We start from the raw sequence: 19,275 nt of genomic DNA on the forward strand, positions 1-19,275 counted from the left end.
GACTGAGCCACCCATGTATCCCTACACTTGTTATTTTCTATTTATTTATTTTGATAGTAGCCATCCTAAAGGGTATGGAGTAATATCTTGTTACAGTTTTAATTTGGATTCCCCTAATGATTAGTGATGTTCAGCATCTTATCACAATCATGTTGGCCATTTATATATTTTCTTTGGAGAAATGTCTAATTCAAGTCCTTCGACCATTTTTAAATTGGATGGTTGTGTTTTGTTGAATTGTAAGAGTTCTTTATATATGTTGGATATTAATCTGTTATCAGATACATGATTTGCAGATTTTTTTCCCCATTCTGTAAGGTTGCCTTTTTACTTTGTTATTTCTTTAAGTTTGATCAAGTTTCTTTTTGTCTACTCTTGATTTTGTTGTCTGTGCTTTGGTATCTTATCTAAGAAATCACTTCTAAATCCAATGTTGTAAAGCTTTTGTCTTGTATTTTCTTCTAAGGGTTTTATTGTTTTAGGTCCTACATTGATCCATTTTGATTTACTTTTTGTACATAGTGTTAGGTAAGAGTTTAAGTTCATTCTTTTGTATATGGATATTGTCCCAGCATTATTTGTTGAAAAGATTGTCCTTTTTTCATTGAATGATCTAGGAACCCTTGTCAAAAATCATTTGGCGATATATGTGTGGATTTATTTCAGGGCTCTTTATTCTATATCATTGGCTTAAATATCTGTGTTTATGCCAGTAGCACGCTGTTTTGATTATTGTAGTTTTGTAAGATGTTTGGAAATCAGCAAGTGTGAGGCCTTCAGCTTTATTTTTCTTCCTCAAGATTGTTTTGGCTATTTGGGGTAATTGGAGATTCCATATTAATATTAAGGTAAAGATTTTTCTATCTTGGCAAAAATATCATTGGTATTTTGGTAAGGAGTGCGTTGAATCTGTAGATTGCTTGGGTCATAGTGACATCTTAAGTTTTCCATTCCCTGAACAAAGGATATCTTTCCATTTTTTGTGTTCTTTTTAATTTCATCAGTGTTTTGTAGTTTTTTGTATATTGGTATTTCATCTCTTTGGGTTAAGTTTATTCCTACGTATTTTGTTCTTTTCTATATTCTTGTAAGAGGAATTGTTTTTTAATTTCCTTTTCAAGATGTTCATTGTTAGTGTATAGAAATACAACTGATTTTAGTTTGTTGATTTTTGTGTCCTATTGCTCTGTTGAATTCATTCTAACACTTTTTTTTGGTGGAATCTTTATTTTTTTTAATGTTTATTTTATTTTTGAGAAAGAGAGAGACAGAGCGTTAGTGTGGGAGAGGCAGAGAATGAGGGAGACACAGAATCTGAAGCAGGCTTCAGGTTCTGAGCTGTTAGCACAGAGCCCGATGCAGGGCTTGAACACATGAACTGTGAGATCATGACCCGAGCTGAAGTTAAACGGTTAATCAGCCGAGCCACCCAGGCACCCCTTTGGTGGAATCTTTAGACGTAACATATAAGATCGTGTCATCTGCAAACAGTAGTAATTTTACTTTTTCCTTTCCAATTTGGATGTCTTTTCTTTCTTTCTTTCTTTCTTTCTTTCTTTCTTTCTTTCTTTCTTTCTTTCTTTTTTTTTTTTGCCTAATTGTACTAGCTAGGACTTCTAGTGCTTTGTTGAATAGAAGATTGAACTTTATGAGAAACAGCCAGATGTTTTTTTCAAAGTGGTTATGCTATCTTAACATTTCTATCAGTATTGTGTAAGAGTTCCAGTTGCTCTATAATCTCACCAACATTTTATGTTGTCAGACTTTTTAAGTTTAGCCTTTCATTTTGTGGTTCCTATTGTGGTTTTAATTGCCTTTCCCTGTGAGTGATGATGTTGAACGCTTTTTCACGTCCTTGTTAGCCATTCATGTATCTTCTTTTGAGAAGTGTCTGTTCAAATCTTTTTTTTTTTAATTTTTATTTTTCAGAGAGAGAGACCGAGAGACAGAGAGAGCATGAGCAGGGGAGGGGCAGAGAGAGAGGGGGAGAGAGAGAATCCCAAGCACGCTTTGCACCCTCAGTATGGAGCCCGATGTGGGGCTCAAACTCACAAACTGTGAGATCATGACCTGACCCAAAATAATGAGTTGGACAGTTAACCAACTGAACTACCCAGGCACCCCTGCTTATCCATACTTTTAGAAGAGTCTGGGGGCGCCTGGGTGGCCCTGTCAGTTAAGTGTCTGACTTTGGCTCAGGTCTTGATCTCACAGTTTGTGGGTTCGAGCCCTGCATCAGGCTCTATGCTGACAGCTCAGTGCCTGGAGCCTCTTTCAGATTCTGTGTCTCCCTCTCTCTCTGCCCCTCCCCCACTCCTGCTCTGTCTCAAAAATGAGTAAACTACAAAAGAAAAGAAAAGGATCTGTGTTTCCTAATTTAGTACCCTAGAATTCTTCTTTTTGGTATATCATTCTTTGAGCTTTGACAGATGTGGTCATGTACGTAATCTCACACTGAAGATGCAGAGCACAGTTCATCACCCCCAAATTCTCACATGCTGCCACCTTATACCTAGCACCTCTTTCTACACTGAGGTTTCCACCTGGCAACCACTGATTTTATGACAAATTTCAGTTTATAACATTGTTTTCTTTTATAGGTCATGCTTTTAGAGATGCTTTTAGCATTTTGCCTAACCCAGGTTCACAAAGATTTTATTTTTTTCTGCTAGAAGTTTTATAGTGTTAGATTTTACATGTAAATCTTTGGTCTGTTTTGAGTTAATTTCTATATCCTATGTGAGGAATGGCTCGAGGTTCCATTTTTGTTTTGTGAATGTGTTTTTCCCACCACCACTTGCTGAGAGATTCTTTTTTCCATTGAGTTGTCTTTACACCTTTGTCAAAAATCAATTGTCCAGGGGTGCCCGGGTGGCTCAGTGGTTGAGTAACGGACTTTGTCTCAGGGCATGATCTCACAGTTTGTGAATTCAAGCCCACATTGGGTTTGCTACTATTAGCACAGAGCCTGGTTTGGATCCTCTGCCTCCCTCTCTCTTTCTGCCCCTCTCCCGCTTGCACTCCCTCGCTCTCAAAAATAAAAACATAAATGTTAAAAAAAAAATCAGTTGGCCACATTTGTGTGGGTCTATTTCTAGGCTCTGTATTCTGTTCCATTGATCTATGTATCTTTACTGAGCTTTTGATCAAATAAGTTTTAAATTTTGAAGTTTTCAGTTTTTTCTTTTATGGTTCGCTCTTTCTGTTTCTCTAAGAACGGCTGCCCCAAGGTAGTAAAGGTCTTCTGCTTCATTACCAAACTTTGAACTCTGTGAAGGCAGAGACCTTGTATATCTTATTTTGCTCCTCTTGCTTGCATCTAGCACAGCACCTGGCCCCTCGGAGGCACAAGGCAGTGCTAGCACATTTGTCTTAAGGATTAAAATATAATAATATAGGGGGTGCCTGGGTGGCTCAGTCAGTTAAGCATCTAACCCTTGGTTTTGGCTTAGGTCATGATCCCAGGGTTGTGGGATCATGGGCTCTGTGCTGATAGCACAGAGCCTGCTTGGGATTCTCTCTCCTTTTCTCTGCCCCTCCCCTATCTGTGCTCCTCAGTGTGCGCTCTCTCTCTCTCTCTCTCAAAATAAAGAAACTTAAAAACAAATGTAATAATGTATTGGAGGCATTTGACACACTGCCTGGCACATGCAAAATGAACATGTAAGAATCTCATTTTGCTTCAGTTGTTTCTCTTGAAATGAACTGGTTGTACTATGGTTGTCATCAAAATGTGGTGTGAGTGGTGGAAGAAACTGCCAATAAATTTTACATCAGAGGTGAGATAGCTATTATTCCTGCCCTGTCTCACCCTCTTGTCTTGATCTTATTCACAAATTTAAACCCCTACCCCCACCCCAACCTCCATAAAATATAGACTGCAGGTTGTTGTTCTTTGCTTGAAAGTGTCATTCATTTAATAGAGATGCCTTGTGACTCTGCCTGTCCTTCCTTTTTCAGCTTATCTAGTCACATCCTTTTCCATTGGGTCTCTCCCTCCTCTTCTAAGATAGCTTACTTTAAGCAGGGCCTTCTTCCCCAAACATCTACCTCCGGAAGCCGGAGGACAAGGCAAGGCAGGTGGACCAGTGTCCCAGTTGGGTGGATAGAAAATAGTAAGTCACTTCATCTCCTGGATGTAGAAAATGCTTGCAACTTATAAAAGATAAATATTGAAGTTTGTCTCTGTACTGATGTGGTGTTCTCTGGCATCAACCTGTGACGCCTTGGCTGATAGGAAAAAGCGGCTTCCCCTTTGTTTGGCAGCCCTTCTCCTGTTGGCTCTCACGGGAGAGCTGGGTCACCTGCCTGCCCCTGCCAGAAGGAGCAGGGGATGGCCTAGCTCAGATTCGGCAGTCAGATGAGTCTCTCCTCTCCGTGGAGGGCTGACTGAGGGTGATTATCCGTGATTCGCCTTCTGCCCCAGGGCTATTTGCAAATGGGTTTGGTGGTCACCTATCTAGGGAGCTACTGGCATTTGGGAAGGCATATCGAAGAATTTTGGTTGTATTTCAAAACCACAATATTTTGATATATGTCCAGCCCTGCACAGGTCCCTGTGCAGCAATCAGACATTCCTTGTCCCTGGGGGTTTGTATTGCCGACCTCCATGGAGGCACTGTGTTTCATAAGTCTGGGTTTTCTGTCTTAACAAAGAGAAAATGGGTCAGAATCAGCAAGTTTGGGCCCAGCCCTCTGAGGAGGGATGGGTTAGCCATGCCCCAAATCAGAATGCAGGGCGTCCTATTTGGGATGGCTGTGATGCCCCACCTGGTTCCCGATTCCCTCTTAACCAAGTTGGCTTTGAGATAGAGATCTTCATGAAAGAGCTAGAGCCAGGTTTCTGGTTCCTGTTCTGCTGCTGTCAACTTACCATAGGACATGGAGCCAGGCAGGTCAGCCCTTTTGTGAAGTGAGCTGAGCAGATCAGATGGGTTTTCCAATAAATATAGCAGTCTCTGGCCTTCCTAATTTAAATTTTACTAGTAAAACTTCCTTACTGTAGTTTTCGGAAGCCACACACATCCCACTCCCTCTTGGACACTAGGCCGTTGTGTGTGAGAATCACAGGGTCAGCTGGTCTCTGAGCTCCTTGGAGTGTGACATTCAGATGCTTGTCCTTCCTGCTCCAACCCTAATGCCTGCCAGAGCTGAGGGGTGCCCAGGCCTCCCATTAACAGCAGCCTTACCTGGGCTTTGGTGCTGAGCCCAGCTGCAGGCTGTGTTGTACAAAGCCCCTCATCCCAGCTTCCTGTTCACAGCCTCCCTGTCCCCAGGTGGGGCCCTCCGAGAGCCTTTGCCTCTTGAGAGGGCTTCAGAATCGTTCCAAAGGGCGGGATACGTGAAACTTCAGCAACCAAGAACTGCTGCATTGTGCCAGGAAGCAGGGAGGTTACGGGCGAGCTCTCTGGGGCCATGAAGGATCAGCCACTTCGAGGGCCAATGGGGTTGCAGGGGGTTCGGTAGGAACTGCTGAGCCAGGGATCCCAAGTACCTGAATGGGGAGGGGTCGTTGGAGGAAGGCTAGACGTGGCCTTTTGCCTCACAAAAGGGCAAATGGTATTTAGAACTCTGTAGAGAAGGCAAGGAATGTGTAGTATGATCACAGTTTATTCTAGAATGATCTCTTGGGGACCGTTCTGACTGCCTGCTAATGCTGTCCTCATCTCCTAGATCTGCCGTCCCAGATGCATTTTCTGTCCTGCTGCTAATCAGTGTTCTGATGAAGGTCCCCACTGTTTGCAGTGTTCATTCCTGGAGCCATAGTGCATCCCATGAAGCCAGCTTGCCCTGAAGTACTTTTTGGTCTTAATCTCCTGCTGGGCCCCAGCCAAGCAGAGAGCTCCTTGCCTGCTTTGGTAGCACCTGTCCAGGCTGTGCCCTTGGCCTGTAGGCCTTCCCCATGGTCTCTGGCGGTTCACATGGCTGCCCATCCTGAGGTCTCATTCAAGCCCTTTATTCTTCCCCTCTTACCTCAGGACACAGGTGACTCTTCTTCAGAAGGCCTTCTGAAGGAGTGGCCTGTGTTTTGTATTTTTAGTGATCTTTGTTATCGACAGTAGTCTCTGTCCCCTCCTGAAGGTGTACAGAGCAGACATGCCTGGCCCAAGTTCCAGCCAGGGAACCAAATTCCTGATGTGCTGGGCAGGACCCAGTGTCCCAGGGGAACCGTTCTCCTAGAGCTGTCCTGTCACTTGCATGGCAGGGCCCAGCCGGTCCTTATTTTCAGATCCTCTTCCCTCTGCCGCTGATGTATAGTGTGGTGCTAGCTAAATACCTCTGTCTTGTCTTGCCCTGGGTAAGGGGTGGAATGAGACCCAGGGGACAGCCCCTCTGGAATCAGCTGTTGCTTTTTCCAGGGAAGAATGGCGGAGCGATCTGACGGAGGCCACACTCCCACCTGGGGGGGAGGGGCTGCTAGGACACTGGGGCCTCCTGGTCCCCTGGCAGGCACTCCGGGGTGGGGGTGGGGGGCTGCGTCTGAGGATGCCCTTCTGCTCTGTGCAGATCACTGGAGCAGGCTGTGGGCAGTGGGAGGAGATGGATGGAATTCTCTCCTGCATTTCCTGGCTGGAAATTTTTGATTTCCTGAGCCACACGGTTGTGGACACGTGTGCTTCCGTTGTACCCAGTCTTCCTCTGTTTCTCTGTGGGCAGATGTTGAGGAGAAATCAATTCCAAACAATTAAAGCCGCATACTAAATTTCACACAGTAATTTGAGACAGCTCAGCTTACATAATTTAAAATGAGGCCAAGGCTTGCTGACAAAGAAGAAATTGAATCCAGAGAAAGAATCTATATTGCGGAGGCTTCTAAATTTCTACGGGGCATGAATCCTGTAATTCCCAAATGTTACATACTTTAAATAAAGCAGTAGCTCTCCCAGTGTGGCCAGGAGTCTCTGGGGACTCTGCGAGGTTAAAATCATTTTCATAATAATAGCAAGATGTCATTGCCTCTTTGACCAGTGTGCAGTGGCTTTTTCAGAGGCCACTTGACGTGATTGATGGCTAATGGGTTACGTGCTTGGGATTCTCTCTCTCTCTCTCTTTCTCCCTCTCTCTCTCTCCCCCTCTCCCTCTTCCCCCCCCCACCCCCGTCCCTTTCTTTTTTTAAAGGATTTTTGGAGGGCATCTGGGTGGCTGACTTTGGCTCAGGTTATGATCTCACAGTTTCTTGAGTTCGAGCCTCTGTGCTGACAGCTCAGAGCCTGGAGCCTGCTTCGGATTCTGTGTGTCCCTCTCTCTGCTCTCCCCCACTCGTGCTTGCTTGCTCTTTCTCAAAAATAAACATTAAAATATTTTTTTAAATATGAGTGGAATCATAGAGAGTTTAGCCTTTTGTGTGTGGCTTGTTTTGGTGAGCATAGTGTCCTCCAAGTTCATCCATGTTGTCAGGATTTCCATCTTTTTTATGACCTGATAATATTCCATTGAATAGATCTACTACAGCTTGTTTATCCATTCATCTGTTGGTAAAATCTTGGGTTGTCTTGGCTATTGTGAGTAATGCTGCTGTGAGCATCAGTGTACGTCAGTGTCTGTCTCCCTGCCTTCGCTTCTTTTGGGGATATAGCTAGGAGTGGAATTGCTGGGTCATATGTGTTTTAACCTCTTTGAGTGTATGCTTGAGAACCTTGTGTTTACAAAATTTGTCAGTTTTGGCACAGCTGGGTGACTCAGTCGGTTGAGCGTTCAACTCCTTATCTCAGCTCAGGTCATGATTTCATGGTTCATGAGATTGAGTCCTGAATCAGGCTGTGGGCTGACAGCCCAGAGCCTGCTTGGGATTCTCTCTCTTCCTCTCTCTCTGCCCCTTCCCCACTTGCATGCACTCTCAAATAAACACAAAAAAACAAAATTTCTCAGTTTCAATTTCTGATACAGTGAACGTTGGTAGATATAACCCACATAAACTAAATGTCTTTGGGGTCCTCAGAAATTTTAAGCATTAAAGGGATTTGTGAATGAAAACTTTTGAGAACTGCTTAATGAGAAAGAAGTTTATTTTGGTACTGTGGCCTTGCACTTACATGGTTAAGACATCGCTTATTTTGAAAAGTGTCAACAATCCACTGGGTAGGAGGAGCTTGCCTGTGTCTCCCGTTTTACGGCCAGGAGACAGGCATTACAAGAGAAAGCTGGGGGCAGGACCTTGGCAAAAGGCAGTAGTGGGAAGAGGGGGTGACTATTTTTGAGCAACTTTAGATGTGGCAGAAATTGTGCTAGATGCTTTACAAAGGCACTTGAGAGGATATTGAAGAAGAAAAGGAGAAGGAATGTTGATCTGTAGCTAGAGTAATGCCGGTGAGACCCATCAGAATCCATGGCCACAAGCAACTGTGTGTCAGTCTCCACCATACAGAGCAAGCTCTGTCATGTCCTGGGTCTACCTGCTTTATTTACCACTCTGGCCCAGGAGAGTTGCCTGACACAAAGTGACGCTTGGTAAATATTTTTCATATGAGTGATTCACACGTATTAAACAGTGACTCACCCGTTGGATTGCTGTCTGAAGAGCCCGTGCACTACAGGTGAATCAGGAAGGGAGAGAACCTTCCCCGCAGATACGAGAGAACTGATGACACTTTGTTATCAACTTAAAGAATTGAGGAAGAAGATCTTTGACATTTAGTGAATGTCCCACAGAGCTAAGTGTTGGGTATTGGGTGGAGGGTAAAGATTTATCCCTACACATACACTCTAGGACAGGGTTGGGCAAAAACTCTGTAGCTGGCTGCCCTTTTTTTTTTTTTTTTTAATGTTTATTTATTTTTGAGAGTGAGACACACACACACACACACACACACACACACAGAGCACAAGCAGGGGAGGGACAGAGAGAGAGGGAGACATAGAATCCAAAGCAGACTCTAGGCGCTGAGCTCCGAGCTGTCAGCACAGAGCCCAATGCAGGGCTTGAACTCCTGTACCATGAGATCATGACCTGAGCCGAAGTCGGATGCTTAACTGACTGAGCCACGCAGGTGCCCCTGTAGCTGACTGCTGTTTTTAAAAAAAACCTATTTCCGCGTGTATCAATGATTCATTCCTTTTTATTGCTGAGTAAGTAGTCTGCTTTGTGGCTATACTGGAATTTGTTTATTCACTTATTTTGGACATTTGGGTTTCCAGCTTTTGGCTATTACAAATAAAATTACTCTTAAAAGTTTTTTTTAATGTTTAATTTTGAGAGAGAGAGACAGAGTGCAAATGAGGGAGGGGAAGAAGGGAAGGGAGACAGAATTTGAAGCAGGCTCCAGGCTCTGAGTTGTCAGCACAGAGCCTGACATGGGACTTGAACTCATGAACCATGAGATCATGACCCGAGTCGAAGTTGGAAACTTAACTGACTGAGCCACCTAGGCACCCCTGTCAAATTGTTTTCCAAAGTAGTTGTACAATTTTGCATTGCCATTAGCAATTTAGCAGGGTTCCAGTTACTTCACATACTTACCAGCACTTGGTATCATCATTCTTTTTAATTTTAGCTATTTTAATAAGCATGTAATGGTATCTCATTAGGTTTTAATTTGTATTTCCTTAATGACTAATGATGAGCATCTTTTATGTGCTTATTTACCATCTGTGTGCCTTCTTCGGTTAAATACCCTTTAAAATATTTTGCAACTTTGCAATTGTGTGGGTTTTCTTATTAGTGAAATTTGAGAGCTCTTTATATATTCTGGATACAAGCCCGTATCAGATACTTGATTTACATATGTTTTCTCACAGTATGTGAGTGACTTGTCTTTTCATTCTCTTAACAGTGTTTTTGAAGAAGAAAAGTCATCAGTTTTGGTGAAGTCCAATATATCAACTTTATCTTTTAGGGATTGTTTTTTGGCTTCGTGTATTGAAGAAATCTTGGCCGAACCCCAGGTCACAAAAGATTTTTCCGATGTTTTCATATCAAGGTTTTATGGGTTTACATCTGTAATCTATTTTGAGTTAATTTTTGGTACAAGGAATGGATCAGAATTCCTTCATTCTTCCTTCTTTATTTTTTGATGGATATCCAGTTAGTTTTTCCAGGACCATTTGTTGAAAGGACTGTTCCTTCCCTAGGGAATTGCCTTGGTACTATACCTTGGTTGTAAATCTCTTGTCCACATATGTGGGCCTATTTCTGTACTCTGTTTTGGTTCCATTGATCTTAATGACTGTCTTTGATGCTCATGGCATAGTGTCTTGGTTACTGTACCTTTATAATAAGTCTTGGAATCAAATAGTGTAAGTCCTCCAACTTTGTTCTTCCTTCTCAAAATTGTCTTAGCTATTTTAAGTCCTTTGCATTTTCATATGAATTTTAAACTGATAAGAACAGATACTACACTTGATCTTAGCCAAAAGGCTGAGAAGCAATTTCATATGAATTTTAGAGTCAGTTTGTCAATTTTTAGAAAAAGGCCTGCTGGATATTGTTTTGGATTGTGTTGAATCCATACATGAATGTCGGGGGAATAGGTATCTTAACAACGTTGGGTCTCTTGGTCCATGAATACTTCGTATGTCCCCATGGGTTAGGTATTTAAAAAATTTCTCTTGGGGCGCCTGGGTGGCTTAGTCGGTTAAGTGTCTGACTTTTGCTTAGGTTATGATCTCGCGGTTCGTGGGTTCGAGCCCCGCATCAGGCTCTGTGCTGACTGCCAGCTCAGAGCCTGGAGCCTGTTTCAGTCTGTGACTCCCTCTCTCTCTGACCCTCCCCTGTTCACGCTATCTCTCTCTCTCTCTCTCTCCCAGAAATAAATAAAACATTTAAAAAATTAAAAATTAAAAATTAAAAAAAATAAAAAATTTCTCTTAGCAATATTCTGTAATTTCCAACATATAGATAGGACTTGTACATCTGTCATTAGATTTATCCCTAAGTATTTCCTGGTTTTTGTTTTGTTTTTTTGATGCTGTCATTAAGGTAATTTTAAATACTTTAATTTCTGGAATAGTTTGTATAGATTTGTCTTATTTCTTCCTTAAGTCTGTGGTAGAATTTTCCAGTGAAGCCATCTGGGCCTGGAATTTTCTTTGGGTGAAGATTTTAATTAAAAGTTCATTTCTTATGTGCTATAAGGTAATTCCGGTTATTGATTTCTTTTTTGACTAAGTTTGGTGGTTTGTGCCTTTTAAGGAATTTGTTCATTTCATCTAAATTATCAAACTTACTGATACAGAATTGTTGGTACTATTGCCTTATTATTATTCTCTCATTCCTTTTTATACTTTTTAATATTTCTGGAATTGTAGTCATGACACCTTTCTTCTGATAGTGGTATTTTGTGTTCTTAATTTTTTTCCTGGTTAGTCAGACTAGAGGTTTATTAATGGTGTTAATTTTCTAAAAACACAGCTTTTGTTTTCATTATTTTATCTAATATTCTGTCCACTCCAATCTTCATTATTCCTTTTCTATTTACTCTGGGTTTCATTTGCTTTGCTTTTGCCAATTTCTTAAGAAGCTGGGGATACTGATTTGAGACTTTTTTCCTTTTCTGATAAGAGTTTAATGCAGTACATTTGCCTCTGAGAACTGTTTTAGTTGCATTCCACAAATTTTCATCTATTTAAAATGTTTATTTCCCTTTTCATTTCTTCTTTGACCCATAGGCTATTTAGAAGTGTGTCAGTTGTTTCCATATGGTTGAGGGATTTTGTAGATATCTCTCTGCTGTTGATTTGTAATTTAATTCAGTTGTGGTCAAACAGCATACCTCTGAATCATTATAATGCTTTTGAATTGTTATAATAAATTTTTTGGCAACTTGTTTTATGGCCCATAATATTATCTATTATGGTAAATGTTATACATGCTTATGGAAAGAAAGTGTATTCTGTTGTCATTGGCTGGAGAGTTCTGTAATGTTGGTTAGTGTTGTTCAGGTTGTCTGTATCCTTGAGAATTTCCTGTCTGCTTCCTCCATCAGTTATTGAGAGGGGATGGAAAACTGGTTGTGAAGCTGTCTTTTAGTTACAGTGGTTGTCCCTTCATATTTTTTTTTTATGTTTTTATTTATTTCTAGGAGAGAGAGAGAGAAAGCGTGAGCAGGGGAGGGTCAGAGAGAGAGGGAGACACAGACTCTGAAACAGGCTCCAGGCTCTGAGCTGGCAGTCAGCACAGAGCCCGACGCGGGGCTCGAACCCTCGAACCGCGAGATCATGACCTAAGCGAAAGTCGGACGCTTAACCGACTAAGCCACCCAGGCGCCCCTGTCCCTTCATATTTTAAAGCTCTGCTATAGATGCATACACATTTAGGATTATTTTGTCTTTTGTCATTATTTAATGACCTTTATGCATGGTAATATTATTTGCTCTGAAGTCTACTTTGTGTGATATTAATTTGGCTATGCCAGCTTTCTTTTGATCAGTGTTAGCATGGTATATCTTTTTCCATTCTTTAGTTTTCCCCATCTGTATTCTTATATAAAGTGGGTTTCATTTAGTCAATATGTAATGGGGTCTTGTGGGTTTGTTTCTTAACCTTAACTGGGGTGTTTGGATCACCTCATCTGTTTGATTAGGCAAAATTAATTAAAATCTGTCACTTTGTTATATATTTTTTATTTGTACCACTTGTTTCCTTTTCTCTTTCCTTCTGCCTTCTTTTGGATTGAGTGTTTTTATTCGGTTTTGTCATCTTCATTGGCTTATTTGTTAAACCTCTTGTGCAGGTTTAGTGGTATCACCTTTAACTTTCTGCAGTTGACCTTCATGTGACATGACTTTTCCTGTAATGTAAGCCTTGAAATGGTGTGCTTCTGCTTTTCTCTTCCCAGCTTTTGTGTTGTTGTTGTCAAAGTTCTACTTCCATTTTTGCTTTAAGTAATTCTAAGATGACTCACTGCTTTGTTTTCAGAACTTAAAAATGTTGTTCCACTGCCTTCAAGCATGTCAGGTTTCTAATGAGAAATCTGCTATCATCTTTGTTTTCCTATGCAGACCATGTCTTTTTCCTCTGGTTACTCTCTTTCTTTTTAATATTTTATTTAGTTTTGAGAGCGAGAGCATGAGCAGGGGAGGGGTAGAGAGGAAGGGGGACAGAGGATCCAAAGTGGGCTCCACAGTGACACCAGTGAGCCCAAAGTGGGGCTTGAACTCATGAACTGTGAGGTTGTGACCTGAGCCGAAGTTGGTGTTTCAACTCACTGAGCTACCCAGGTACCCCCCCTGACTATTCTTTTTTAATATTTTTTTATTTGAGAGAGACAGTGTGCGAGTGCAGGCAGAGAGAAAGAGAGAATTTTTTTTTTAATGTTTATTTATTTTTGAGAGAGCATGCACAAGCAAGGGGAGGGGTAGAGGATCCAAAGCAGGCTAGATGCTGAGAGTGAGAGCCTGAAGTGGGGCTTGAAGTCACAAACCGTGCAGTCATGACCTGAGCCGAAGTTGGACTGAGCCACTCAGGCACCCCGAAAGAGAATTTTTTTTTTTTTTTTGAAAGAGAATATTTTAAGCAGCCTTCAGTGCTCCCTACGGGATCACGCTCACTACCCTGGGATTGCGACCTGAGCTGAACATTCAAGAATTGGACACTTAATCAACTGAGCCACCTAGGCATCTCTCTCTGGCTACTCAAGATTTTCTCTTTATCACTGGTTTTAAGCAATTTAATCATGATTTGGCTTGGCGTATTCTTCTTTCTACTTCTTATGTTTAGGGTTCACTGAGTGACTTGGACTTATGGGTTTTCATCACATTGGGAAGTTTTTTGCGATTGTTTCTTCAAATATTTTGTCTGTCATTCCTCTCCCAACCCCCATCCATGTGTCTCAGAGCTCACAGTTCTTTTTTTCCACCTTTCTTTCTCCTGTGTTTTATTTATTTATTTATTTATTTATTTATTTATTTATTTATTTATTTTAAAGACTCTCAAGCAGTTCTTGTTAAGTTTTATTTTATTTTTTAAAAATAGTTTATTGTTAAATTGGTTTCCATATAACACCCCATGCTTATCCCCACAAGTGCCCTCCTCCATGCCCATCATCCCCCTTTCCCTCCCCACCACCCCCATCAGCCCTCAGTTTGTTCTCAGCATTCAAGAGTCTCTCATGGTTTGCCTCCCTCCCTCTCCCCCACTGTTTTTCCCCTTCTTCTCACTCATGGTCCTCTGTTAAGTTCCTCCTAATCCTCCTATACGTGCAAACATATGATATTTGTCCTTCTCTGCCTGACTTATTTCGCTCAGTGTAACACCCTCAAGTTCCATCCACTTTGCTTCAGATGGCCAGATTTCATTCTTTCTCATTGCCATGTAGTATTCCATTGTGTCGATAAACCGCATCTTCTTGATCCATTCATCAGTTGATGGACACTTAGGCTCTTTCCATGTTTTGGCTATTGTTGAGAGTGCTGCTATGATCATTGGGGTACATGTGCCCCTATAGGCATCAGCACCCCTGTATCTCTTGAGTAAATTCCTAGCAGTGCTATTGCTGGATTATAGGGGAGTTCTATTGTTAATTTTTTGAGGAACCTCCACACTGTTTTCCAGAGGGGCTGTACCAGTTTACATTCCCACCAGCAGTGTGGGAGGGTGCCCACTTCTCCACATCCAAGCCAGCATCTAGAGTCCTCTGATTTGCTCATTTTAGCCGCTCTGACCAGCGTGAGGTGGTATCTCAGTGTGGTTTTGATTTGTATTTCCCTGATGAGGAGGGATGCTGAGCATCATTTCATGTGTCTGTTGGCCATCTGGATGTCCTCTTTGGTTTTCTCCGGTGTTTTAATTTAGAGTTTTTATTGTTGTCTTCAAGTCACTCATCTGTTCTCTGTAAAACTAAATCTGTTTGTCCTAGGGCTTATAATAGTTTTCATCTCTAGGCAGTGGGCTTGCTTCTTTCTTAAAATCTTCCATATCTACTTAATGTGTTTGATTTTTCTTCTAGCTTCTTGAGCATTTGTGACAGTTATAACTTTAATGTCCTTGTCTGCTCTCTCACTTGTACCATTTCTGAGTCAGTTTGATTGAATTTTTTTTAATTTTTCATAATTTCCTGTTTCTTTGTATGTCTGGTAATTAAAAAAAAATTTTTTTAATGTTTTATTTATTTCTGAGAGAGAGACAGCATGAGCATGGGACGGTCAGAGGGAGAGGGAGACACAGAATCAGAAACAGGCTCCAGGCTCTGAGCTAGCTGTCAACACAGAGCCTGACACGGGGCTCGAACCCACGAACCACGAGATCATGACCTGAGTGGAAGTCGGACACCCAACCGACTGAGCCACCCAGGCGCCCCGTGTCTGGTAATTTAAAAAAAAAATTTTTTTTTTAATGTTTTATTTATTTCTAGGAGAGAGAGACAGCGTGAGCAGGGGAGGGTCAGAGAGAGAGGGAGTCACAGACTCTGAAACAGGCTCCAGGCTCTGAGCTGGCAGTCAGCACAGAGCCCGATGCGGGGCTCGAACCCACGAACCGTGAGATCATGACCCAAGCGAAAGTCGGACGCTTAACCGACCAAGCCACCCAGGCGCCCCTGTCTGGTAATTTTTTATTGAATGCCACACTTGGTGAATTTTACCTTTTTTGGTTGTTGTGTATTTTTGCATTCCTATAAATATTCTTGAGCTTTGTTCTAGGATGTTACTTGGAAACAACTTGATCCTTTCAGCTCTCGCTTTTAATCATTGTTAGGCTGCTTTTAGTCTGGAGTTAATTTTTCTCCACTAATGAGACAGGACTCTTCTGAGTGAAGTTACTCAATACCCCACAGGTTTTCCAGTCTGGCTCCTAAGAACATGTGCTGTTTGTGGTCCTGCTGAACTTCAGTTACTGTTTCCCTGTTATTCTATAGGGTAGTTTTCTCCCCCGCCTGGGGTAGTTTCCTCACGCCACACACTGATCAGTACTCTACTTCATTCCCTGAGGAATTCCTCTCTGGATCTCTGGAGTCTTAAAAAAAAATTTTTTTTTAGTGTTTATTTATTTTAGAGAAAGAGACAGATCGTGAGCAGAGGAGGGGCAGAGAGAAATGGAAACACAGAATCTGAAGCAGGCTCCAGGCTCTGAGCTTTCGGCACAGAGCCAGATGCAGGGCTCGAACTTACTAGCTGTGAGATCATGACCTGAGCCAAAGTCGGACACTTAACCAACTGAGCCACCCGGGCGCCCCTAGATCTGTGGAGTCGTAACATCTCTCCAGGACTCTTTGGAGCTGTCCCACGATTGCTGCCTGCCTTGCTTTCCCCAGTTATTAGCTGCATCCATTCACCTCCAAGAGTCTTCTGCACCCCACCCCCACCCCCCCAGAACTCCTCATCTGGCTTTGTGGTCTGGAAATGTTCTTGAGGCAGTAAGGCTCACCTCATGTTTCCTGGCTCAGGGTCAGGGACACTATCCCTTGTTGTTTGATGTCAGTGTCTGGAGAACTCGTATTTTCTTACATGTTGTCCTTTCCCCCTCTAGTTGTCAAGTGGATAATTATGCCTATAACTCCATCTTGGCTGAAAGCCATTACAAAATATACACCATTGTGACTATTTTGTTAGTGTTATATATTTAACAAAGATTTCCTTATGGTTAGATGGACTGATTTACCACAGTGTGTATGGTAGGCAGAGAGAAGTGAACGCTGGATTCCCAATTCCCGTCTTTGGCCCGTCTTCCATCCCCACCTCGGAGTGGAAGACTCTCAGATGTATTCCTGACCCTGGTGGGGATGTGGGTTGTCCCTCTTTGCAGAGCACTCCAAAGAGGCTCCCCTGAACATACTGACACTGTGGCACACGGTGCCCAATATAGCTCTCTGGGGGTGGTGGTGAGGGGAGGGGTCAGGCCTAGCTTCGGTGTCCTACCTAATTTGGTGGGTTCATCTTCCTTGGTTAATTAGAGTGATGATTGGCTCTTGTTACTTAGGGCAGTGGTGGAATGGGACTCAGGAGTGGGAATAGTTCCTCGTTCTTCCTGGATTTCAATGGAATGATTTCAGGACAAGGAAGACCACAGAGGGAGCAGATATAGCCATGTATTGTTGTTCATAAGTGAGCTTTGTTTCTTCTTCCTGTGTCACCAGGTTGGTGTGCAAGACCTCATCCCTCACACCTCAGTGCTTTTCCTTGATTTTAGCTTTGTACATGAGCAGCTGTCACCTCATTTCACAGGTCTGGTTTGAAGGACCAGAGAGTAAATATTTTTGCCTTTGCAGGTCATTTAGTCTCTCTTAGTCATTAGTCACAACTCTGCTGTTGTAGCTCAACAGCAGCCACAGACAATACATATTTGTGGCTGTGTTCCAATAAAACGTTATTTATTTAAAAAACAAGTGGGAAGGGCAGGAGTTGGCTTGTGAGCTGTAATTTGCCGACCCTGCCTGAGCTCAAGCCCTTACTTTGCTGAAATATTTAATATTTTTTGTGTGGTACCCCTATTATAATTAAATTATTGCCAGTTCTACCTTGCTTAAAACACAGGTATCGTCATGTTACTTAACTGACTAAATAACCTATGGCTCTCTACAGTGTTCTCAGTAAAGGTCAGAGTCTCCACAGTCTGACCCCTTTTATATTTCTGATCGTATCACCAGTGATTCCCCATTTGTCAGCTCACACAGTCTATTTGGCATATTTTCATGCCCTGTGATAGTTCTGTAAGTCTTAACTTTTCCTGGGATGCTCTTTTCCTACATCAGATGTGTCTACTGAAATGGTCAACCTACCTTGGGGACTCTGTTTACATCCACCTTCTTTAAGGATTCCAGAGCCCCTCAGATGCAGGCAGTGTCTCCTTCCTTCATGTTTGAGCACTCCTTTGGTGCTCCCTACTGATTTGCTCTTTGTCAGAAACCTGTGTGTGTGTGTGTGTGTTCTCCCTGTTGACCCAGAATCCCGCAGGAGGTGAGAGGTGTGTGCCCTCTTGTGACCTCGGTAGTCTAGTTCAGAGCCTGACTTGGAGCAGAAAAGTGTCAAGTGTGTATTTGAGGGGGTGCGTAGAGATCAATGTCTTGGAGGTGCATTGCTCTGGGAACTTGTGTCGGGCACAGCTCTTGGCTCCTCCTTGGGGCACGTGTGCAGCCCCCTGAGGAGACAGGATGTGGGCAGGCTGCCTGTGTCGGGCCCACGCTCATGGGTCCGGGCCTTGGCAGGACAGGGTGGTGGCAGACCTGGCTGTCACAGATCTCCACTGCTGCTGCCGCTTCCTCAACGGCCTCTTGCCCTTTGGTTCCACAGAGCTGCGGTGCAACCCAGGGCAGTTTGCCTGTCGCAGTGGCGCCATCCAGTGCATCCCCCTCCCCTGGCAGTGTGACGGCTGGGTGACTTGTGAGGATGAGAGCGACGAAGCCGACTGTCCAGGTGAGTGTGTCAGGTAGGCGGACGCCTGTTGCCCCGCCTCTCCATGACAGCTGTGTGATTGTGTTTCTCTGAGAGGTAGGGGATGGTGTCCCTTGCAGCCTGTGCTGTCTCCACTCACTGGAAGGTTATGTTGAGCCAACCCTCTCCTCTCACTCTTTCTTGCTTTTTAAAAAAAAAAATTTTTAATGTTAATTTTGAGAGAGAGAGGGAGAGCATGAATAGGGGAGGGGCAGAGAGAGGGAGACAGAATCTGAAGCAGGCTGTAGGCTCTAAGCTGTCAGCACAGAGCCTGATGCAGGGCTCGAACCCATGAACAGCAAGATCATGACTTGAGCCGAAGTTAGATGCTTAACTGACTGAGCCACTGAGGCACCCCCTTTCTCTCGTTTTTTAAAAATAGATGCCCCACACGGGGCATCCAAGAACTTGCAAGATGACAGGGTTGGGGCTGGGATGAGGCAAGAGGGGTACCAAGGATGCCACATTTCAGAAGGCAGTGCTGGCCCCAAGAGCAGTGCCCCTGAAGTGTGCTGCCCTCTTGCCTCCTCTGTGCCTGGCTCTGGAGGTGGGTGCCTTTTGAGACCTGGCTCAAATCCTGAGGGTCATTTGGACTGGCCTTGGCTCTGCCAACCCATCCTCCTCACTCAGTCCCTAGTAATCTTTCACTTGGGGGTTTTCTCTTGGGGGTGTATGAGCTCCTGAAGATCTATGCAAATGCCACAGAAAGTCTAAATTGTTGCTTCTCCGCTTGCTTTCTGTCCCAGCACCTTCAGGGAGCCTAACACACCCATGAGTAATGGTGTTTGCTACATCTCTGGTTCTCTTGGGGGTGGGAGGTGGTAGTGTCTTTCATCTACTCATGAGTGTATGTGGGGGAGACACACATGCACACACACACACACACATACTTGTTTAAGACCTAGATGGTACCGATAAAACCCCTAAGAAGAGGCTGTGTCTTATTTTAGCTTGAGAATCTCAGACCTAATAACT

General features: G+C 43.1%; 1 protein-coding gene and 1 pseudogene across 2 annotated transcripts in view; one reads left to right on the plus strand and one right to left on the minus strand.

Annotated features, from left to right (window-relative positions):
- Positions 1-19,275, plus strand: part of DGCR2 (DiGeorge syndrome critical region gene 2) — a 98,599-nt gene that overhangs the window by 15,294 nt on the left and 64,030 nt on the right. For both annotated transcript variants that reach the window (XM_039242849.1, XM_039242850.1), the window contains exon 2: positions 18,160-18,282. In XM_039242849.1, the coding sequence (XP_039098780.1) occupies positions 18,160-18,282 (123 nt within the window). The remainder of the gene's footprint in view (positions 1-18,159; positions 18,283-19,275) is intronic.
- Positions 10,212-10,366, minus strand: LOC120238878 (annotated as a pseudogene).

Source organism: Hyaena hyaena, unplaced genomic scaffold (genome assembly GCF_003009895.1).
Source record: "Hyaena hyaena isolate Hyena2069 unplaced genomic scaffold, ASM300989v1 scaffold_219, whole genome shotgun sequence".
NCBI classification, from domain to species: domain Eukaryota; kingdom Metazoa; phylum Chordata; class Mammalia; order Carnivora; family Hyaenidae; genus Hyaena; species Hyaena hyaena.